Source organism: Equus przewalskii, chromosome 23 (genome assembly GCF_037783145.1).
Source record: "Equus przewalskii isolate Varuska chromosome 23, EquPr2, whole genome shotgun sequence".
Taxonomy (NCBI): Eukaryota; Metazoa; Chordata; class Mammalia; order Perissodactyla; family Equidae; genus Equus; species Equus przewalskii.
The window spans coordinates 6,602,871-6,627,174 of NC_091853.1; the positions used below are offsets into that span (position 1 = coordinate 6,602,871).

The 24,304-nt window shown below is 35.7% G+C and overlaps 1 protein-coding gene across 17 annotated transcripts in view; it reads left to right on the top strand.

The window, feature by feature from the left end:
• The window catches only part of PRRC2C (proline rich coiled-coil 2C), a 94,607-nt gene that overhangs the window by 30,775 nt on the left and 39,528 nt on the right, over positions 1–24,304 (top strand). For all 17 annotated transcript variants that reach the window (XM_008535783.2, XM_008535793.2, XM_008535787.2 and 14 more), the window contains exons 6-15: positions 1,488–1,711; positions 5,281–5,363; positions 6,002–6,135; positions 6,210–6,297; positions 7,335–7,485; positions 8,591–8,644; positions 12,693–13,314; positions 21,692–21,861; positions 22,307–22,556; positions 23,556–23,766. In XM_008535783.2, coding sequence (XP_008534005.2) covers positions 1,488–1,711; positions 5,281–5,363; positions 6,002–6,135; positions 6,210–6,297; positions 7,335–7,485; positions 8,591–8,644; positions 12,693–13,314; positions 21,692–21,861; positions 22,307–22,556; positions 23,556–23,766 — 1,987 coding nt within the window. The remainder of the gene's footprint in view (positions 1–1,487; positions 1,712–5,280; positions 5,364–6,001; positions 6,136–6,209; positions 6,298–7,334; positions 7,486–8,590; positions 8,645–12,692; positions 13,315–21,691; positions 21,862–22,306; positions 22,557–23,555; positions 23,767–24,304) is intronic.

A 24,304-nucleotide genomic window follows, 5' to 3' on the forward strand; every position in this document is an offset into this window, starting at 1 on the left:
CATGGGCCTCACTCCAAAACTACATTTTAACAAGATGCCTGGATGACTTACTTGCACATTAGTATTTGGTCATTTTTACAATAGTAAAATTTTTTGAGCAAACTTCTCCAATATGCAAATATTTGTTTATATATTATATCCGTTTATTTGCTACTCTATTAATATTCAAGGATCTCTTACTTTCTGAACTTAAACTGAGGAACCAAATCAATTTGGATAGTGAGAGATACTTTTATTATGTACATTATAAATCAAAAACTAAACATAGAAATATAAAATCTCTCAGATTTTAAAATGTCTTATTAATTGTATTAGCTTTCATTGTTATTACCAAATGCCTCAAAGGACCTATATACATGGGGAGGTTCCTCTTTGCAATAATGGTTACAAATCCGTGTTTCTGATAACCTTATACATTTCATATATCCTTTCGCTCGTTTCTTGTCAAGTCTGGGTAAACCATCTGTTTTTATTCTTATTTTTTAATTGGCATAATGTGGTTGATGACTTTGTATTAGGAATAAATGTGTCAGCTCCATTTTCTTGTTCAGTTGGTTTTCACCAGTTATCTATTGCTGCATAACAAATTTGGCAACTCAAAACAACAAACTGAACTGGACTTAGGATTTCACACAGTATCTGAGGGTCGGGAATCTGGGAGCCACTTAGCTGGAGGTTCTGGCTCAGAAACTCTCACAGCAAAGTTGCAGTGAAGCTGTCATCTGCTGCTGACTTGACTGGGGCTACTGTTCCAAGCTCAGTCATGGTGGTGGTTTTGTATGTGGGCTACTCACAGCGAAGCTTCCCCAAAAAAGTAACGCGAGACAGACAGACATCTCCCACCCAAGATGGAAGTCACAGTCCTTTATAACCTAATCTCAGACATGCTGTCACTTCTGCCTTATTCTACAGGCTACACAGACCGATCCTGGTACACTGTGAGAGGGAGATAGAGACCATTTGGGCCACCTTGGAGGCTACCTACCAAACAGGATTTCCTTGTAAAATCATTTACTGTTTTATTTGGTTAAGTGTAGTTGATCCAGATAATATAGTCACTAAATTTGCTTACTTGGGCACATGTAACTAGCGATAGTAGACTGAAAACAAATGAGTGAGAGCATCGCTGTCAACTCTTCCAGGTTGTAGAACTCCCCCCGACCTTCCCTCAGGACACCTCAGGTATAACAGTAATTTTGGTCTCTATACCAAATATTGGTAAAGCTTAGTAGAAAAGTTCTAATACTTTCTTCCCCAACCCAAACCCATTGATGCCCTCTGAGGTACATCCTTTCTGCTTTGGAAGTGTCTTCTCTTGACTACCTAAACACGTTGAAACATTAGTAGGGCCTATATATTAGACTTTCACTGTTCCTTCACTGTGTTTACTTGTTACTTAAATTTTCTTGGAAATGTGCTTCGTTTGCTTTCATTCTGTTCCATTTTCAGATTTTTTCTTACTCCTTTCTTATCTCTCCCCATACCAGATGTTGCTTGTTGGAGAGATGGTGGTAAGTCTGCTGGTTCTCCTTTAACATCTGACCAAGATGAAAAGCTCCCTGGCCAGGATGAAAGCACAGCTGGAACATCAGAGCAGAGTGATATCCTCAAAGTGGTGGAAAAGAGGATAGCTTGTGGTCCTCCACAAGCTAAACTGAATGGACAGCAACCTGCGCTTGCTTCCCAATACAGAGCTATGATGCCTCCTTATGTGAGTTTTGTTAAATAAGCGAGTGGTTAAATAAGAGGGTTTTGATCTGGGTTCCAAGAGAGAATTAGAATGGGAAGAAGTTTAGGTCTTTATTTTCATTAACATCTAACTATAAATTGCATCATCTTTGATAAGGAACAAATCAGTAGTACCTGTGTTTTTATCATTAATAGGGATCATAGGTATTTTCATGTTGCATTACATTGTTTTAGATACTTCAAAATCTTGTTTGTACTCAACATTACCTCAAAATAGTTATTAGACCCGTGGGTAGACCCATTCATTATTTATTGACCTAATAAAGCAGCACATACATTACCGTATCACAGATTTGTTTTTAAATATTGTAGTTACAGAATTTTAGTACAATTGTTTTCCTTCGTAATACTCACTATTTTAGATTATACATTTGAAAACATTTCTATGAGAAGAGGTCCATAGGATTTACCAGACTGCCAAAGGGATTTGTTCATGGCACAGAAAAGGTTAATACCTGCTTTAGTTCTAAAGCATTTGGTAGTATACTTCTATTTTTTTTAACTTTTCATTGTGGAATTTTTTCTTTCTTTCTTTTTTTTTTTTTTTGAGGAAGATTAGCCCCTGAGCTAACATCTGCTGCCAATCCTCCTCTTTTTTCTGAGGAAGACTGGCCCTGAGCTAATATCCGTGCCCATCTTCCTCTACTCTATATGTGGGACGCCTACCACAGCATGGCTTGCCAAGCAGTGCCATATCTGCACCCAGGATCTGAACCCGTGAACCACAGGCCACTGAAGCGGAACATGCACTCTTAACCGCTGAGCCACCAGGCTGGCCCCTCATTGTGAAATATTTTAAATACTTGCAAAAATAGAAATAATAGTTTTAATCAACCTCCCTCCTCCCATGTCTACCATCCATCTTCAGCAGTTACTAATTTGTGTTCAGTCTTGTTTCACCTATTTCCTACCACCTCAGATTACTAAAGCAAATCCTAGATAAATCATTTCATCTGTATTTATTTTAGGTTATATGTTCAAAGGTAAAGACTAGGGGGAAAATCCCCAATGCCCTTATCACACCCAAAGAGAAAATTCTTTTAAAATATCAAGTCAGTATTCCAGTTTGCCTGATTGTCTCATAATTAGGATCCAGCTAATGTCCATTCCTTGAGATTGGTTGATTTTTCTCTTAGGAATCTTCTTTTCTACTGGGACCTCTTTCCCTCCATTTTATTTTCGTTGGAGTTTATCTGTTACAATGTATTTTATTTATTGTCCTGTAGGGTTTCTCATAGTCCAGATTTTGCTGATTCCATCTTTGTAGTTTCATTTAATATATACTTCTGACCTGTATATTTCCTATAAATTAGTAGTTAGATTTGGGGCCCTCATTCATTTGTTTGCTATCAGCCTACTTTGAAATTATATGGCAAGTTACATGTGCCCAAGTTAATAAGTTTACATTTTTCAAGATATCATTAATCTCAAAGGAAAGTAGAATCTACTTCTTATATTTGTTTTTCTTATGATTTATCTCCTAAATATTCAAGCTCTATATATCCATATTTTCTATTTTTTCTTTATTATTTAACTATTCTAGGGTAGAAGAGCAAAATAAAAGATTAAATATAATTTCTCATTAAATATTTTCCCCCAAAAAGCGGGGAGTATAGAAATCAGTCTTATATACTAACCTGGCCTTGATAAATGATTTACACCCAACTGCTTGTCTCCTAGTAATTTTCAAGTTGTGCTTTCAGAGGTCTCTGAATTTCCAGGTGGAGGGATGGGATGGGATAAGGGAAGCTAAGAGGAGAGACCAAGTGAGCTTTCTTCCCAATTCCATCAGTGATTTTATTTCAATACAGTATTATGCTAATTAGCAAAGGCAAAAATGTTTTAAACACCTCTACTGTATATTGAGAATTTAAAGATTGTTTCTACAATTAATTTTGTGACGAATTCCTAAATTTTAAACATTTGATACCACGTCAAGTTAATCTTTATACCTGAATAATCAGCAGAAGGATCTAATGCAACTTTAGCTATGACTATTTGCCCCCAGTAGTGTATTTGCTTATTTGAGTACAGAAGTGTGATGCAACCGAAAATTCTCCAGAGTATTCCCCCAACAAAAAGCTTCCCCAGTTGATTTTCAGCTGCTGTTTAACTTAATTAACTTTGCTTTAACCCTGCTTAAAAATTTCTTTAGTCAGTATAATCATATAAACATAGCCTTTCTTCAAGTATAAAATAATTTCCTCATGTAACAGTTATTTTTTTAGGAAAAGTAATCTATTGTAGGATATAAATTATGTATTTAAGGTCATATCATTTCTTTTATATATATGTATAATTTGAGCTGGATACAAGCAAATAGTAAATAACCAAGCACTCCTTGACATTTCTTCCCTTCCAGGTCATAGGATGGATCCCTTGGTGTTTATTATTTGTCTTCATAATCTAGCTTATAATTTTTCCTAAACTTAGCTTCCCAAAGCTAAGTTCCCATGGAGCGCATTATCTTTAGGCCTCAGTTTATAATTACATCTGTGTAATAACTTGACTCAGAATCCAGCTATTCCCTACCCGTAGAAAATCTCCAAGTAGGTGTCTACTCACCTCCTCCCTGACTCCCTTGCGTTATAGACTTTTACTTTTTTTTTTCTTCTGCTTTTTCTCCCCAAACCCCCCAGTACGTAGTTGTATATTTTAGTTGTGGGTCCTTCTAGTTGTGGCATATGGGACACCACCTCAGCGTGGCCTGACCAGCAGTGCCATGTCCACACCCGGGATTCGAACCAGCGAAACGCTGGACCGCCGAAGTGGAGTGCGAGAACTTAACCACTCAGCCATGGGGCTGGCTCCCTATCTTTTACTTTTACCTGAACTGAGTTCCTCTTTATTACCAACAAATCTGCCTTCAATTAATTTACTCCTGCATTAGGATGAAGTCTCATATTATTTGTTTCAAGTATTCAAACTTCGTTAAGGCTTTGCAGTTTTCTGGGGTGCATGCATGTTGTCTTTTTTAGTTTTTCATGTCAATACAGTCATTTTAATGTAATTTTGTTAATGGGCTAACAGAAGTTCCGTATATGATGTGCCCTAGTATTACCTCCATTTGTGAAGACTTGGTGGAGGCAGTAGTCTTACAGAAGGCTTGTTATTGAGGGTGAATGATGATCTATACCAGCACATAAAATTAATTATTCATAGTACTGTTTATTTTATTATTTTTCCGAGGAAGATTAGCTCTGAGCTAACGTCTGCCAATCCTCCTCTTTTTTCTGAGGAAGACCGGCCCTGAGTTAACATCCGTGCCCATATTCCTCCACTGTATATGTGGGACACCTACCACAGCATGGCTTGACAGTGGTGCCGTGTCTGCACCCGGGATCCGAACTGGTGAACCCTGGGCCGCCGAAGCAGAACATGCGCACTTAACTGCTGCACCACTGCGCTGGCCCCCAGTACTGTTTATTTTAATCATTCTTTCTTTAAGTTATAATTTCAGGCTTAGTCAGGATGATCTTTTTTTTAATAACTGGGTTGCTGTATATATCAATCTTTGTTTCCTTTATTCAGATGTTTCAGCAGTATCCAAGGATGGCATATCCTCCTCTGCATGGTCCAATGAGGTTTCCACCTTCTTTATCTGAAACGAACAAGTAAGACTATTAAATGGTTAAAGTCTGCAAGGCAGATATATGTTGATTAAGTTTTTCAGGAGGGCGAGTGGATTGCGGTGATTGATTCGCTATTCTGTCCTCAGAGTATAATTGCCATTAACAAGTGATTGGCTAACTTTTATAAGACAGGACAAAAATATTTCATTCCTCTAAAACTTTAAATTAGTTGTCATAAAATTCTGAAAACTGAAAATCATGGCCCTAAAAATTGATGACATTTGTTTATCCCTTCCTCCTTCCATGGTGTTAATGACTCCCCCTTCTTCTTTTTGCTTGAGCACCCTGCTGAATGATGGTTTTTCTTAAAGTTCTTTATTTTGAGATTAATATTAGTCTTAACCATATTATCCTTTAACATATGTTCGTTTTATTTTAAATATTTGACAATTAAAGAAACCTTATCTGTTGTTAAATACTTGCACAGGAATTATGTACCCTCTTAAATTTGTGTATTGATATTATAATTTCTTTGTACATATGTCAGGTGCAGAATATTTTATATATTGTGATGTACAAAACACTAATGTTGAATTGAAATGAACTAAATTCTAATCTTTTAATGTTTTCCTAATTTAATATCATTAAAACTTTGTATCCTTTATAACTTGGTTCATTAGAGGCCTTCGAGGAAGAGGCCCGCCTCCTTCTTGGGCCTCTGAGCCTGAACGCCCCTCCATTCTTAGTGCCTCAGAACTGAAGGAGCTTGATAAATTTGATAATTTAGATGCTGAAGCTGATGAAGGTTGGGCAGGTAAGAGGCAAACTAAGCATTTTTAGTTTTTAGATGTTTTAAACAGTCAATCTGAGTCTGTCTTAATTTAACAGGTGCTCAGATGGAAGTAGATTATACGGAACAGCTGAATTTCAGTGATGACGATGAGCAAGGAAGTAGTAGTCCTAAAGAAAATAACAGGTAAGTTGTTGTGATATCTTTTACGAATAATAGTATGAATTTGTTGATATAACATTAGCCATTTATGCAGAGAGGCTTCATTAATAGGTGTTTATTCCTTATTTATAGAAATTTCTACATTCTACTCCAAGGACTTGTAGTGAGTGGAAAGGTGATTAATGAGCCAAATTTAAGTACAGCTAATCAAGGAATTAAAATTTGATGTTTCTAAAGAAAATACATATTTAAAAGAAGATGTTTAGATGCTTTCCATCTAATTGGAGATATTTTGAGAGACAGTGTCAGGGATCATTTAAAACTTGTAACTTGCTTGACCTGATACATATTTACAAAATTGGAGAAAAATTACTTTGAGTCTTTGACTTTTTAAACTTAACAAGCAGCATTAAAGTCTTGGAAAATGGGAGCTTTTAATCTTCTCTTTCTTCTGGAATATAGAGGCATCAGCATCAGGAATATGTAAGTTATATTAGCATAAAAGTTAGGCTCTTAAAATACACAGGAGCTTGCATGCACATATTAGTATAGTTCTTCAGTCATGACATTGTAGTACACAGCTGTTTCATGATCAGTTGTGAGATTCCTGTGCTTTGTTGTGATTTTTGAAAATACTGTAGTTGGGTTTATCTTTTTCATTAAATCAGACTAAATTAGAATATAGGTATTAATTATCTGTAATATTAGTTGCATTCAGATGAAATTTTTTGGTGGGGGTGAAGAAAATGATGGGATTGTATTCCTTTGTATTCCTTTGCCAGGTTGTCTGTGAGGAATCAGGGTCCATATTTGATGACTACTGTATTGCACTTTATACTTTGTAATAATAACCTGTTCAAGCCCAGTCCCCAACACATTATATAGCTTGTATTCATTGAGTGAGTGAATTAGTGCCACTGGGTCACAAAACCATCTCATTCCTTGATAGATTTCCCCTCCAAAACCGTATGGAAATAAGGTCTTTTTTACATAGAGAAAATGCATTTACTTATGGTAGAGTTCATCTACTTTATTATTTCATCTGGATTTTGATTCTTTAGTGAGGATCAAGGTTCAAAAGCCTCAGAAAACACTGAAAACCGAAAAGAAGCAGATGAAGTTTGCAGCACTAAATCGTCTTCTCAGATACCTGCTCAGCCATCAGTAGGTCCACCAAAAGGTCCCTATGGGAAAGGACCTCCATTTAATCAGGTTTGTTGGCCTCAGGGCGATCCTTGTCACTGCAAACACTGTGGATGAATTAATTTTATAATTTGTAGAGTTGGAAGAAGACTTAAGAAAAGGGAACTACATATTTTTTCTTGAATAGCTCTAGATCTAAACCATAATTTTATTGCAGATTAACAGGAACTGTCAATACAGTAGCTAAAATTATCAAGTAGAAATTAAAATTTCGCTTTTTTTTCCTTGTAATAGCTTGATCATAGCAAAGTGGAAGGAAAAATTTTTTTTTCCAAACTAACATTTCTGAAGTGCTTTATGGTTTACTCAGTGCTTGGTGAATACTAGTCAGTATTCATATGTGAAATTGTGTGCGATCTGAGTAGGGAAATCAAACACGGGGAGTAGAGAAATCCGCTAAGTCTAAGTCAATTCCAAGAACATTGTTAAAGAATAGAAATATGTAGGCAACAGATACACTTGATCTTACTTCTGAGATGTCAGGAGCTACAGTGCAAACTGGGAATACAGAAGGGCTACCTTCCACAGAATCTACTTAACTCATGGTATACTCAGCATGTATTTGTTGGATTCATAGAAAACACATGAAGGAACCAGTCCTTTCAGGGAGGTAAAACTAGGTAGCTAACAGTCTCTATGAAAGGAAAAGAAAGCCAGCAAGCATCAGTTACAATACAGCATGGTCAGTGCTGTGACAGAATGCACGTAGTGATTTCATAGAGAATTCTGGGGGAAAGGTTTTGCAAGAGACTTGGTACTTGAAACAGGAATTAGCCAGTAAACAAAGGGAAGTGAATGATTCCAAGCTGTGGGAACCTATTCAGAGTAGACAAGTATGGGAAAGCAAGTCCTCAGTAGTTGGATATGGGAGAGGACTAACAGTTACATAAGAATCAGTTATTAAGTCTTGAAATGGCAGAGTAATTCTATAGAACGTGAAGTTATTTTGTAGTGAGTGGTATAGTTTTATTAAAAAAGAGAAAAGGATAAAGATGGTTTACTTTTTACAATCTTTTGGTCTCACTGAAAAAAAATCAGTACATTTGCAAATATTTCCAGTAGATGTCTTTTATCTCATCTGATTACTTTGTAACAGTCCTTTTCTTTATAATAGGAACGGGGACCATCTTCACACCTGCCACCACCTCCAAAGTTGCTTGCACAGCAGGTACATCTTAACTAAATTCTGGTTTATGTCTGTATGTATTATTTAACTTTGTTTTAATGGAAACGTTCTGTGTATGTTTCTTATTTATAACTTTTAGGAAATAGTTATGGCCTTTACCTTGTAGCTCCTGCATGTCTTCCTCTTTTCATTCTCAGCTGATAAACATCCTCCTCGTTTCTCTAAGAAAATAAGAGGCACCTCTTTTTCCCATTTCAGTGCACTTCATATTCTGACTTCTTCCTGTTGTCCTTGCTACTAAGGACAGCCCTTCTGTTTGTTCCCAGGATCCCATCTTCTGTCACTTGCCAGTAATGTTTTCTTCCGTCTTAAAATTTTTTTTAAAAAACCAACCCTCCTTTAACTCCCACTACCCCCCATCTCCCTGCAGTTTCCACTCTATTTCTCTGTTCTTCATGGCATAATTGTTTTAGTGAGCTGTTTACACTTGCTGTCTTCACTTTTTCTCATTAATCTTCTCCAGTGATGCTTTCATCTCCCATTATACTTTTGAAACTGTTACCATCCATCTTGCCAAATCCAGTTCTCATCTTCATTTTGCTTAAATCTCAGCAGCAGTTGCATAGTTAATCTTTCCATCCTTCTTAAAACATTTTTTTTAACTTGCTTTTTAGACGTCACACTATTTTGTTCGCTTTCTTCTATTTGTGTTCCTTCTGGCCTCCTATATTGGCTTTTAAGTGTTGGAGGGCTCAGGGCTGTCTTCTCATTCTGTTTTCTAACTATATCCTTTCCCTAGGAGATCTCATCCATGTGCTCATGGCACTCAAATGTTTATCTCGACCCCTTAAAGCTCCACCCTGACTTCAAAAGTCATGCATTCAACAATCAGTTCAACATCTCCACTTGGATCTCTGATAGATATCTCATACTTAATATGTCCAAACCATAGCAAACCCCTATTCCCACGCATATGCAGTCCTGCTTCTTCCCATGTCTTCCCTGTCTTAGGTAACAGCATTATCATTCGCCCGTTTGCTCAGGTTAAAACCTAGGAGTCACTCTTAACTCTTCCTTCTTTTTTACCTTATATCCAGCCTAATCTATCAGCAAATTATGTCACCTCTAGAGCTTCAAGATATATTCCTACACTGAGTACTTACTGCCACCTGTTATATTTCATTTGAACTATCAAAGTAGGTTCTTAACAGATCATCTTGCTTTCCTCTCTTGCTACCTGCTCACCACCCACCTCCATCCCAAATTCCCCTATAGTAAATATAATCTTTTTATTTTTATTTTTTTTATTTTTATTTTTTTTTAAAGATTTTATTTTTTTCCTTTTTCTCCCCAAAGCCCCCCGGTACATAGTTGTATATTCTTCCTTGTGGGTCCTTCTAGTTGTGGCATGTGGGACGCTGCCTCAGCGTGGTTCGATGAACAGTGCCATGTCCGCGCCCAGGATTCGAACCAACGAAACACTGGGCCCCCTGCAGCGGAGTGCACGAACTTAACCACTCGGCCACAGGGCCAGCCCCGATATAATCTTTTTAAACTATATTTTAGGTCGATCGTTCCTTGCTCAGGTCCTTCTCATGGTCTTCAAGGTTTCTGTCTACTCTTCTTATTTCTTCTACTTTCCTCTCTGTTCTTGCTACACAAGCTTTATTCCAGTTGTTTTTTATTTCACCCTCAAGACATTTTATTTACTGTTTCCTCTAATTGGAACACTCTTCCTGAGTTCTTTCCTATGATCAGATTCTTTGCTCAGATATTACTGCTTTAGAGGCCTTCCCTGATCCCCCTACTAGAATAGGTACACATACCACACCATCACCGTCATCTCCACCGGTCATTCTCCTTTTATCCACTGGCTGCTCTTTAGCATTTCTGTACACATACAGGCTAAAACTAAAACATCTAGAAGGAAGTCTTTATGAACCTTCTTCAGCAAGGATGTCTTGGATAAGACACAAAAGGCATGAATTAGAAAGAAAAAAGAAATTGATCACTTGGGCTTTGGAAAACATCCCTAAGGCAATGAAAAGATATGTCACAGAAAAAAACATTACTAATACATTTGACAGAGAACTTTTATTGGGATATATATGTTTTATAAAAAAAAAATCTTACAGCTCAATAAGACAAATAGCACAACAAAATAATTTGAACATTCACTTCACAAAATAAGATCTACAGATGGCCAATAAGCACATGAAAAAGATGTTCAGTATATTTAGTTACAGAAAAATGCAAATCAGAACCACAATGAGATTTTGTTATACATCCAAAATTTAAAAGGCTGATGACACCAAATGTTGGCAAGGATGTAAATAGCTCACACCCTCAGAATGCTGATGGAGCCGTAAAACCTAGTAATCACTTTGGAAAACTTTTTGGCAGTCTCTTATAAAGTGAAACATATACTTGCCATATGACTTTGCAGTTCCACTCCTAGGTGTTTATCCAAATGAAAAGAAGCTGAATGAAAACATATTTACATCAAGACTTAGGCATGAATGCCCATAGCTATTTTATTCATAGTTGAAAAACTAGACTCAATCCATGTGTCAATCCGCGGATGAAACAATGTACCTATGATAGAATGCTATTCAGCAATAGAATGGAGCAAACTGCAGATATAGACAATGACCTCAAAATTATAACCCTGAGCACAAGAAGCCAGACGCAAAAGAGAGTATAGCTGGATTTATCCATTTGTATGAAATTCTAGGAAAGGCAAAACTACACTGTACTGCCAGAAGTAGATCAGTGGTTGCTTGGGGTCAGGGGAGTGGACGGAGGAGTGATGAAAAGGCTCTATCTTGATGGGTGGTTGTTACACAAGTGTATCATTTACGCAAACTCATTAAACAATACAGTTAAAATATGTGCATCACATTTTATGTAAATTATACTTCGATGAAGTCGCTTTTCAGAAAATGCTTACTCTGAGTTTACTGTGTAAATTAGATACTTTTATATAATTATTTTGTTTTTACAACGTGTGTCTGAGCTATAGATGAAGTAACTGAGCACCACAGAGATTAAGTGATTTGCCTGAGACAGCACTATTAGTAAATGACAGAGTCTGGATTCATGTTTTTTTAATATTTAATTCAGTGTTTGTATCATACCATTGTTTTCTCTTTTGTAAGCATTCTGACTGGTGATATGGCCTTTAAGGTTTCTTCATGTAGTAGCTATTAAAAATCAGTATTTTTGAAACGAATTTCTTAAGTTCCTCAATGTTTCAGTCCTTCATGTACTCTCTTTATTCTGGTGATCTTCGCATAGTTGCTGGCAGTGATTTTAGACTTGGTAGTAATTGTTTTAGAACACATTAATTGAAAATTGAATCATTAAAACTTGATCTCTCAGCTGATCCCCTCACCCTCCACTGTAGTTCCTAGATGTGCCTTTCTGGATCTTTTAGCTTAAACATAGAACTCTCTCAACCAAGTCTTGATATCTAGGAATTTCTTCTCCTTTGGAGTGCCAGCAGCAGCAGTCTCCCATTTTCTTCGCCTAGCTTCTTTGACTATGTGCTTTTTTTCCCTGGTTAACTGTACCTAATCGTCTCAGGGCTCATGTGGTGCCATTTTGCATCTTTATGTACTTCTTTCTCCTCCTCTAGGCATTCTGTCTCTGGCAGTTGCTGCAAAAGCACTCATATTCTAAATTTCCTTTGTCTCTAATAAATTTAGATTTTTGAAATTCATGTTGTGACAGCTTCTGATTTTATTCAACAAATAGTGAGCAGCAATATCTGGCACAATAACTGGTACATGCTCAGTAAATATTAGATGACGGGATTAATTATTCTGGTCTTAGTTTTGGGAATTATCTAGACTTAATATTTTCTCCATATTGTTACTTGTTTGCATTTTTTTCCTTCTTCTCCTCAAAGCCCCCCAGTACATAGTTGTATACTCTAGTTGTGAGTGCCTCTGATTGTGCAACTTGTTTGCATTTTAATGTTCATGTATCATCAGGAAAATTTGTTGACATTTTCTCATGCCTGCGATAACCAGTGTTGGTCAAAAATAGATTTGTCATACTCATCTGATAATTTATCATAATGTTTCAGCATCCTCCTCCAGACCGACAGGCAGTACCTGGAAGACCAGGCCCTTTTCCCCCCAAGCAGCAAGTACCAGATGAAGATGAAATATGGAAGCAAAGAAGACGACAACAGTCAGAACTTTCTGCAGCAGTGGAACGTGCTCGTAAGCGGCGTGAGGAAGAAGAGCGAAGAATGGAAGAACAAAGGAAGGCAGCATGTGCGGAGAAACTGAAACGATTGGATGAAAAGCTTGGCATAGTGGACAAACAACCATCTCCAGAGGAAATCAGAGAAAGGGAGCGAGAAAAAGAACGGGAACGTGAGAAAGAACTTGAAAAAGAGCATGAACGGGAACGAGAGAAGGAAAGGGAGAAAGAAAGAGAAAGGCAACAGGAGAAGGAGAAAGAACTGGAGCGAGAGCAGGAAAAACAGAGAGAAATGGAGAAGGAAAGAAAACAAGAAAAAGAGAAAGAACTAGAACAGCAGCAGGAAAAGGAAAAAGAACTACAGAAGATCAAAGAACAGGAAAAGGAATGTGAATTGGAAAAGAAAGAGAGAGAGAAAGCGGAGGAAAAAATCGAACACCAAGAACCTACTTTGGAGCCTATGGTAGAAAAACCAGAAAATGAAAACAACTGTAATAAAGGTATGATATTCTTGTTTGCTCTTATATGAGCTTTACAAAAGGATTCATATTTCTTACAGTGTGGATGTTTGTGTATTTTTAATATATATAATCTAAATAAAAGTGATTGGGTTTTTTTTTTTGAAGTTGAATTTTATTGGATACTTTAGTTTGCTTTTTCCATGATTTGGTTTATTATGGTAAAGTATATGTAACAAAATTTAGCATCGTACCTATTTTTAGGTGTACAGTTCAGTGGTTTTAAATACATCCATAATGTTGTACAACCATCACCGCTGTCCATCTCCAGAACTTTTTTCGTTTGTAAAACTGAAACTCTCTACCCATTAAACAATAACTGTCTATTGTTCCCCAGCCCCGGCAACCACCATTCTGTTTTCTGTGTCTATGATTTTTGACTACTCTAGGTACCTCATATAAGTGCGATCATACAGTATTTGTCTGTTTGTGACTGACTCATTTCATGTAGTATAATGTGCTCAAGACATATTGTAGCATATTGCATAATTTCCTTTCTTTTTAAGGCGAATCTTACATTTAGCTTATCCATTCATCTGTTGGTGGACACTTGGGTTGATTCTATGTTTTACCCATTTTGAATAATGTTGCTGTGAATGTGAGAGTACGAATAAGTCTATTTCTTTTGAGTACATACCTGGAAATGGAATTGCTGGGTCATACGGTAGTCCCATTTTTAATTTTTTGAGGAACCGTCATACTGTTTTTCGTAGCGACTGTACCATTTTACATTCCCACCAACAATGTGCAAGGGTTCCAGTTTCTTTGTATCCTCACCAACCTTTGTTACTTTGTTTTGTTTCTGTTTTTTACGTAGCCATCCTAATGCCTATGAATGATATCTCATTGTAGTTTTGATTTGCATTTCCCTAATGATTAGTGATGTTGAGTATCTTTTCATGTGTTTACTGGTCAATTTGTATAACTCCTTTGGAGAAATGTCTGTTCAAGTCCTTTGCCTATTTTTGAATTGGATTGTTTGTTGTTGAGTTGTAGGAGTTAGCTATACATTGTAGATGTTAATCCCTTATCAGATATATGATTAGCTGATATTATCTCCCATTTCATAGGTTGCCTTTTTACTCTGGATATTCTTTCAATGCACAAAACTTCTTGATTTTCATGCAGTATAATTTGACTATTTTTTCTTTTGTTGCCTCTGCCTTTGATGTCATATCAAAGTCGTCATTACCAAATCCAATGTCATGAAGCTTTTGCCCTATGTTTTCTTCTAAGAGTTTTATAGCTTTATGTCTTAGATTTAGGTTTTTGACCTATTTTGAGTTAAGTTTTGTATGTCATGTTAGGTAAAGGTCCAACTTCATTCTTTTGCATGTGGATATCCAGTGTTCCCAACACCATTTGTTGAAACGACTGTCCTTTTCTCTGTTGAATGGTCTTGGCACACTTGTCTAAAATTATTTGAACATATATGTGACGGTTTATTTCATGGCTTTCTCTTCTATTCCATTGGTCTATATGTCTGTCGTTATGTCAGGATCACATTGTTTTTGTTACTATAGCTCTGTAGTTGGTTTTGAAATCAGGATGTGTGAGTCCTTCATCTTTATTTTTTTTTTCAAGATTGTTTCTGGGTTCCTTGAGATTCCATAAGAATTTTATGAATCCATATGAATATGAATTTTAGGGTGAGTGTTTCTATTCTGTAAAGAATTCCATTCAAATTTTGATAGGTTTGCAAGTTTCTGTAGATTGCTTTGGGTAGTATTGACTTGCTAACAATCTTAAGTCTTTTAATCCATGAACATGGTATGTATCTCCGTTTATTTATGTCTTCAATTTCTTTCTGCAATATTTTGTGAATTTTATTGTACAAGTCTTTCACCTTCTTGGTTTCTTCCCCTAAGCATTTTATTCTTTTTGAAGCTATTGTAAATGAAACTGTTTTTGTAATTTCCTTTTAAGATTGTTCATTCTTAGTATATAGAAACATTGCTAGTGTATGGAAATGCGGGTAATTTTTGTGTGTTGACTGTATCCTGCTACTTTGCTGAATTCATTTAATAATTCTAATAGTTTTTGTGGAATCTTTAGTGTTTTCTATATATAAGATCATATCATTTGTGAACATAATTTTACTTTTTCCTTTCCATTTTGGATATTCTTTTATTTCTATTTTCTTGCCTAATTACTCTGGCTCAAACTTGTAGTAGTAAGTTGAATAAAAGTGGTGAAAGTGGGCATTCTTGTCCTGTTCCTTTTCTTTGAGGAAGACCTTTCAGTCTATCACCATTGAGTATGGTGTTAACTGTGGGTTTTTCATATATTGCTTTTATTATGTTAAGGTAGTTTCCTTCTGTTCCTAGTTTATTGAGTATTTTTATCATAAAGGTGTGTTGAATTTTGTCAAGCGCCTTTTCTGCTTCAATTGTGATGATTGTGGTTTTTTCCCCTTCATTCTGTCACTGTAGTGTATTACATTGATTGATTTTCATATGTTGAACCATCCTTGGATTATATCCCACATCGTCATGGTGTATCATGCTTTCAATAAACTGATGATTTCTGTTTGCTAGTATTTTGTTGAGAATTTTTGCATCAACATTCATAAGAGATAATTGTCTGTACTCTTGTAGTGTCTTCCTCTTCTTCAATTTTCTGGAAAAGTTTGAGAAAAATTGATTTTAGTTCTTTAAATGTATGGTAGAATTTGCCAGTGTAGCCATCAGTTCCAAGGCTTCTCTTTGTCATGAGATTTTTGATTTTCGAGGCGATCTCTTTATTAGTTAAGTCAGTTTGCATTTTTTGTTTCTTTGATTTAGTATTGGTAGGTTTTGTGTTTTTAGGAATTTGTCCATTTCATCTAGGTTATCCAATTTGTTGATGTACAATTGTCTGTGACACTGTAACAATCCTTTTTATTTCTGTAGAATTGGTAGTAATGTCCCAATTCTTATTTCTGATATTAGTAATCTGACTGAGTCTTCTCTTTTTTCCCTTAGTTTATCTACCTAGCTAAGGGTTTGTCAATTTTGTTAATCTTTTCAAAGAACCTGCTTTTGGTTTCATTGATTTTTCTCTATTTTTCTGTTCTCTAATTTATTCATCTCTGCTGTGATCTTTATTTCCTTTCTTCTAGTTAACTGGGTTTAGTTTGTTCTTCTTATTCTTGTTCCTTAAGTTATAATACTAGGTTGTTGATTTGAGACTTTTCTTGTTTTTTAAGGTAAGCATTTATAGGTATAAATTACCCCCTTTGCACTGCTTTTGCTGCATCCCGTAAGTTTGGGTATGTTGTGTTTTTGTTTTCATTCATCTTTTAAGTATTTTCTAATTTCCATTGTGATTTCTTTTTTGATCTATTGGTTGTTAAAGAGCATGTTATTTAATTCCACAGTTTTTGAATTTTCCAGTTTTACTTCTGTTATTGACTTGTAGCTTCTCTCACTGGTCAGAGAAAAATACTTTGTATGATATTTATCTTTTTAAATTTTTTGAGAGTTAATTTTGGACCTGACATATAGTCTATCCTGGAAATTGTCCTGTGTGCACTTGAAAAGAATGTGTATGTTGTTGTGTAGAGGGTTTCTCTATATGTTAGATCTAGTTGGTTTGTCTTAAATCCTCTATTGCCTTACTTTTCTTCTATCTGGTTATTCTATCTATTATTGAGAATAGGGTATTGAAGTCACCAACTATTAATGTAGAACTGTCTATTTATCCCTTCAATTTTGTCAGTTTTTTGCTTTATATATTTTGATGTTCTGTTAATAGGTGTGTAAATATCTGTAATTGTTATATCTTGCTGTATTGAACCTTTTATTAGTATGTAATGTCTTGTAAAACTTTTTTTATTTAAAGTCACTTTTGTCTGATACTAGTATAGCTACTCTGCTCTCTTTTGGTTACTATTTACGTGGAATATATTTGTCCTTCTTTTCGTTTTCAATATGGTCGTATCTTTGGATCTAAAGTGAGTTTCTTGTAGCTAGCATATAGTTGGATTATGCATTTTTATCCATTCTGTCTCTCTCTTTTGATTGGAGTCCAGTTTAATTCATTTACATTTAAAGTAAGTTTGGGTTAGAAGGGACTTAGGGTATTTGTTTTCTATATGCCTTATAGCCTTTTTGTCCCTCGTTTCTTGCATTACTGTCTTCTTTTGTGTTTAGCTGACTTTTGTAGTGAAATGTTTTAAATTCCTTTTGTTTATATTCTGTTGCTATTTTCTTTGTTTTTACTACAGGGGTTACATTTAACATCCTATAAGACTCTAGTTTGAATTTATACCAGCTTAACTTCAGTAACACACAAAAACTGTGTTCCTTTTCCTTTAACAGCTTCATTCCCTCCCTTTTTGATGTCACAGAATTACATCTTTATACAGTGTATTCCCAGAAACATAATTAATAATTCTTTTAAATGCAGTAGTTTCTTAAATTATGTAGAATTACACACTATTGTTATGATACTACTTGCTTTTATAATTGTCCATGTATTTGTCTTTATTGAGATCTTCATTTTGTCATACGCCTTTGATTTACTATCTAGGCTCCTTCATTTCACCCTGCAGGACTCCCTTGAACATTTTTTGCAGGGCAGGGCAGGAAGTAATGAACTCTCCCTCAGGTTTATCTGTGAATGTTTTAATTTCTCCCTTATTTTTGAAGGATAGTTTTGCTGGCCGTAGGAATCGTAGTTGCTATTTTTTTTCTTTTAATGCTTTGAACACTGCCTTCTGACCTCCAGTGTTTCTGATGAGAAATCTGATAATGTTATTGAGAAGCTCTTGTATGTGAGTTCTCTTGGTGTTTTCAAGATTCTCTGTCTTAGTCTTTTGAAAGTTTGATTATAGTGTGTCTTAGTTGGGTCTCTTCTTGGAGTTTTTTAAGCTTCTTAGATGTTTATATTCATATCTTTCATCAAATTTGAAGTTTTAGGCCATTATTTCTTCAAATATTCTCTCTACCCCTTTCTCTCTTTTTTTTTTTTTTAAAACACTTTTTTTTTCTTTTTTTTTTTTTTAAAGATTTTATTTTTTCCTTTTTCTCCCCAAAGCCCCCCGGTACATAGTTGTGTATTCTTCGTTGTGGGTTCCTCTAGATGTGGCATGTGGGACGCTGCCTCAGCGTGGTCTGACGAGCAGCGCCATGTCCGCGCCCAGGATTTGAACCGACGAAACACTGGGCCGCCTGCAGCGGAGCACGCGAACTTAACCACTCGGCCACGGGGCCAGCCCTACCCCTTTCTCTCTTGCTTCTGGACTCCATCAGTGTGTGTGTTAGTGTATTTGATCTTGTCCCACTGGTCCCTTAGGCTTGGTTTACTTTTCTTCAAACTTTTTTTTTCCTCCCCCGTATTCCTCTGACTTAATAATTTCCATTGTCCTATCTTCTAGTTTGCTGATACTTTGTTCTGCTTGCTCAAATATGTATTTGAGTAAGAGGTGGAGGATGCATAGCTGGTACTCTGCTAAGATCTTTAATTGACTGAAATTAACCACAATTTATTGTCGAAGCCTTCCCCTGGAAGTTACAAGCCTTCAATAGCCTCTAGAGTTCCAAAATAGTTACACCAGACAGATTCTGCCAGCCCAATTGCTGTCTAGGCTGGGGAGGAGATTCCTGGTACTTTCTACTCCACCATCATCCCAGAATCCTCTCTGTATTATATAAAATTGTTTAAAGATAGCATTCACAGTATAAAACTTGGGCTCAAGCCATTTTTTTCTTATTTTATATTAACAATAAAAGATATTGAAAGAAACAGGTCATTTGGTTGGGGCAGGATGATAGTTGGGTTATTCTTGAGTGGGGAAAAAAAATAAGCCTCCCTGAAGTGTTTCTCAAGGTTATTAGATGAGCTTCAATTCTATTTTGTCTGCAAAATGGTATTGGCTTCATAGTCACACATGCTAATTCTTCTACCTTTTCTCTGATTTTGTTTAACCAAATAAAATCTCATTTGTTCACATGTATTGATAACTCTAAAAACTTAAGTTGAATAGAGCTTAATGGGAATTTTGGATTGTCATAATTGACTGCACTCAGTTTATAATTTCAGATTTGTTTTCCTACCAGTTTAAAAATAAAAGCTTCCATAGGGTAGCTGATATGCTTACCAAACTGTAATTATGCCTTTTTAAAAAAATTCTTTTCCAGCTACTTTTATTAAAACTATTAATTATTGGAATTAAAACATGGTATAAAACCTTGCTTCAAACTTGTAGTATTGTTCAGTTTTGTTTTTTTTTTAAAGATTTTATTTTTTCCTTTTTCTCCCCAAAGACCCCCAGTACATAGTTGTATATTCTTCATTGTGGGTCCTTCTAGTTGTAGCATGTGGGACGCTGCCTCAGCGTGGTTTGATGAGCAGTGCCATGTCCGTGCCCAGGATTCGAACCAACGAAACACTGGGCCGCCTGCAGCGGAGCGCACAGACTTAACCACTCGGCCACGGGGCCAGCCCCAGTATTGTTCAGTTTTAATGAACAGCTCGAGTTAATAGTGACTTAAAATAGAAATAGTTTTATTTCATTATTTTTTTAAATTGAAGTGTAGTGGACATACAATATTATAGTTTCAGGGGTACAGTATAGTTTCTGATATAGAAATACCAAAACTTTTTTTACCTCAAAACTCATGGCCTTTCTACAAGATCCTGCTGCTTGAAATTGTTATAAAGCTATTTAAAAATTTACTATTTTTATTTATACTTGGGGTTACCTTCAAACTCGGCTCTTAATATAACTATAAAAAGAGTAAGAGTGTTTTATCTCAACTTGTTGTTAATGAGATAAGGCCCACGTCAATCATTTGTTTAGTTATCAGATTTCATAGATTTTCATATTATTCAGTCTAGAGATAATTTGATATTGATATTGGGCTTTTATTACGTATCATAAACACTTAAGAAGATTGCTCATAACACTAAGAAAAATAAAGTAAAATTTCTCACTACGGAAATGAAAAATTTGGCGTACTTTTAATATTGATGAATGCTCAGAGAACAACCTTAGGGAGTCTTATTTATAATTGATGAGAAAGGACTGTGGGTTAGAAATAAGGAAATTCATATTTTAGCTCTAGTTCTGTCAATGAATACATGTATTGACCCTGATTAATTACTTTAATGGTCAGTCGTGACTAAATCTATGTAAATTAATTATTCTTTTCTTTATAATTATTATTTAGTGGCACCTTTGTTTTCATTCACAGTTGGTATATTCTCTGATGGCAATTTAATTTTAGCTAGGTTTATCAATGAGATGTACCCATTTGACTTGTATGTGTTATACCTATCTGGCTCTCTTTTTCCCTGTAATAGTTTATTTTCCCTTTTACAACATCCTTAATGTTGAATGAAATGCAAGCCGGAAACTGTGATTTGTCATTTTTTTGCAGCATGATTTCACATTGGCAAAATAAACATCCTTTTAAAATTCATCCCTAGTTCTCTGAAAAAAGAATTTATACTGAGCTTGGCTTTCTAATTGTGACAAATGACATTCTTAGAATGAATATGACTGTGGTTTTCTTTGGGATGAAAACTTTGGCGGGGAGGAATGTGCATGGTTCTCATTTTCATGTATCATACTTGACACCTTTACGTAGCATAACAATTTAGATGTTTGGAGATATCTGGTAATCACTCTGTTATTGTCAGACTTAGATTGATTAGTATTTGGGGGAGGGGTTCTTTTTTGGTGAGGAAGATTGGCCCTGAGCCAACATCCATTGCCAATCTCCGTCTTTTTGCTTGAGGAAGATTGGCCCTGAGCTAACATCTGTGCCACTCTTGCTCTATTTTTGTGTGTGGGATGCCGCCACAGCATGGCTTGATGAGCACTATATAGGTCTGCACCTGGGATCTGAACCTGCAAAGCCCGGGCTGCTGAAGTGGAGTGCACACACTTAACCACTATGCCACTGGGCTGGCCCCTCATTAGTTTTATATATATATATGTATAGGTAATAGTCTCTTGATCAGAAAAAAATTTTAAATAAACAAATGTGTTCCGTTTTAAGTATTTATAGACCATTGGTGTTTTCATGTAAGTCCTAGTGAACCACAAGTAAATATTGACAGTGGCATTAATATTTATTGAAACAGTGGAAAAACAGATAATATTTAAAATGTTTTATTATCACAAAATATCAAGTACAGATTTTTGTATGGTGAGGCATTTGGACCTGTGATCTCTATCTTAAGAATCCAGCTTTGAGGAAATCTAAGGTTTTGTTTAATGTTACCTCATTGATGGCTACCAATATTAGAATACAAAACAGTATTTTAGAGTGTTAAGGATGCTTTTCTTCTCATTCCTTCAGTACAGACATCATGTATTTGATAAGTGGCATAGATGAATATCATCACCTTTCATCTTTTCTTTGGGCAGAGGATGACCCAGTTTTCACTAGACAAGACAGCAATCGCAGTGAAAAAGAGACCACACAAGTGCTACATGAAACAGAACCGGAATCAGGGTCTCAGCCTCGGCCTGCTGTATTATCTGGCTATTTTAAACAGTTTCAGAAGTCTTTGCCTCCACGATTCCAGCGGCAGCAGGTAACAATAAAACGTTTTATTGTGTACCTGTGATTGAAAATTTTTATTGTTCAGTAGTCTGCGAAATAATTTGACATAAACCTTAAATACACAAAGCACACAAATTTTCCCTGAAATTTTTTCCCTTTTTAGTAAAAGTTTGTTGATATGAGTTTTACCATGAACTTCTGTTTCATTCCTTTTTTTCCTCTGCCTCATTTATAGACATCATCTTCCTTTTTAGGTTTCTGCAGTATGATTAATGAGTGATTAATTGCTTAAGTCAAGTATAAAGCAAAATGTCATAACTTAACCCTTGTCTTTTGTTGTTACCTCTCAGTGTCAAATGTCTTTTGCATTTTTTCCCCTGAAGGGTTCAAAAAAAGCCTTTTATGTTTTGATATGATTGATTACATTAATTTATTACATGGAACTGAAAGCAGAAACTGGGATCCTGCTTTTTCAGGAACAGATGAAACAGCAGCAGTGGCAGCAGCAGCAGCAGCAAGGTGTACTTCCACAAACAGTTCCTTCCCAGCCGTCTAGTGGTGCTGTCCCTCCTCCACCACACAGACCTCTTTACCAGCCCATGCAGCCTCACCCTCAGCATTTGGCTTCTATGGGTTTTGATCCAAGGTGGCTCATGATGCAGTCATACATGGATCCTAGAATGATATCAGGTAGACCTGCTATGGATATTCCACCCATTCATCCTGGTAAGTTGAAGTTGGCATTGTCTCATGGTTCACTTGCAGTTATGCAAGATCAAAGTTTTCTTTCTTCCCGTATTTTCAGTCTTAATTACTTTGATTATTACAAGAACTTAAATAGTACCATAGATTTTTAATCACAGAATTATGTAACTTTCCTTCAGCACAGAGTAGTTAAATGCTAGGCACTGTACCAACAGTGTGGTAAGACCAAAACACTAGTGATTTTCTGTTTTGTAAATATTATTTAAAGTTTTTGAGATATAAAATTACTGTCTTATTGGTATCTATTTCCTATATTGTTTTCATTCTTGTGTTTCAGCACTTGAATTTTGTCCATATGTTACATATTCCAGCTTTTCAATTTTCTCCACCATTTACCAGCCTAATACTTGAATTTCCTAATAGATTAGTTAAAAACAAATGAAATAGCAGTCCTTTATGAAATCTATCATAATAAAGCCATTACCAAAATGGTGTAGAGGAAAATTTAGGGGTGATAAAAACATGATCAAGAATCACATCTTGATGCTGAAATTTTAAAATTTAAGAGGCATAATATATTACAACATATTGATCAGCTAAACTAGATTAGTGGACTTTTCCACAGAAAATATTTTCTCTGAAAATTTATCACTGTTGGTATAATTCTTTTTATGTTTGTATTAACATGCATAGAGTCACAATGCTTGTTAGCTAGTTTTTATAGACGTTATATATTTTTATCCTTTAAAGTAAAGTAGGCTGCTATTGTGGCTTCTTTTGCTTTGCTTCCTCAATTTTTAAATCTATCTATTTAACAGCAACAATGAAAATCTCATTCACAGAAAAACTCTTATAAATCTCACTGATCATTTGTTGATAACAGTTTTACTTGGCAAGAAGTATTTCCTTAGCTTACGTATAAAGAATTCTAAATGGTAATTAGTAACCTAGATTCTATGTCTATAATGATTTTGTTTTTTTCTCTTTTTTCCCCCCATCTTTCTCTGACCTTTTGTATAGGAATGATTACTCCTAAGCCATTAATGAGAAGAGACCAGATGGAAGGGTCACCAAACAATTCTGAGTCATTTGAGCATATAGCTCGAACTGCAAGAGATCATGCAGTTTCCCTTTCTGAGCCTCGTATGATGTGGGGCTCAGATCCCTATCCTCATACCGAGCCTCAGCAGGCCACTACTCCCAAGGCAACAGAAGAATCTGAGGATGTAAGGTGATTATTAAAATTATTGATAGCCCAAATATCATACTGTGATGAAATGAAAACTATGTAGTGTCCATGAACATCAATCTGATTTAGGACTGAGCCACAAATCTGATTTCCTCCCATTTAGTGTACTTCATTTCATTTTTGGACCTATTTTCTTTTTTCTGGCATTTCTGTATTGATTAGGGCATTTTGTAATCTAGTTCTGTACCCTGAATCAAATGCTAGCATTTAGTGTTAGATGTTAAAATTGGCGAGTTTCTCCTGTTAGGTACTTGACATGTAGTCTGACTAAAGTGTTGATGTAATTCCTCCACTAGTGAGAGATGGACGTTTAATTATCAATATCTTATGAAAGTTTTCTATGGCCAAGATAAGGACAAATACTAACTTACAAAGATATTTCGAAGCAGCAGATAGTGACTTCTAATAATCTACAACCATAAAGTTAAAACTTCTGCCCTTTTAAGGATCATATTTTATGATTCTGATTCATTGAGAAAGACCTACTCTAGTATACCCTTGATTATAAGTGGAAATTATT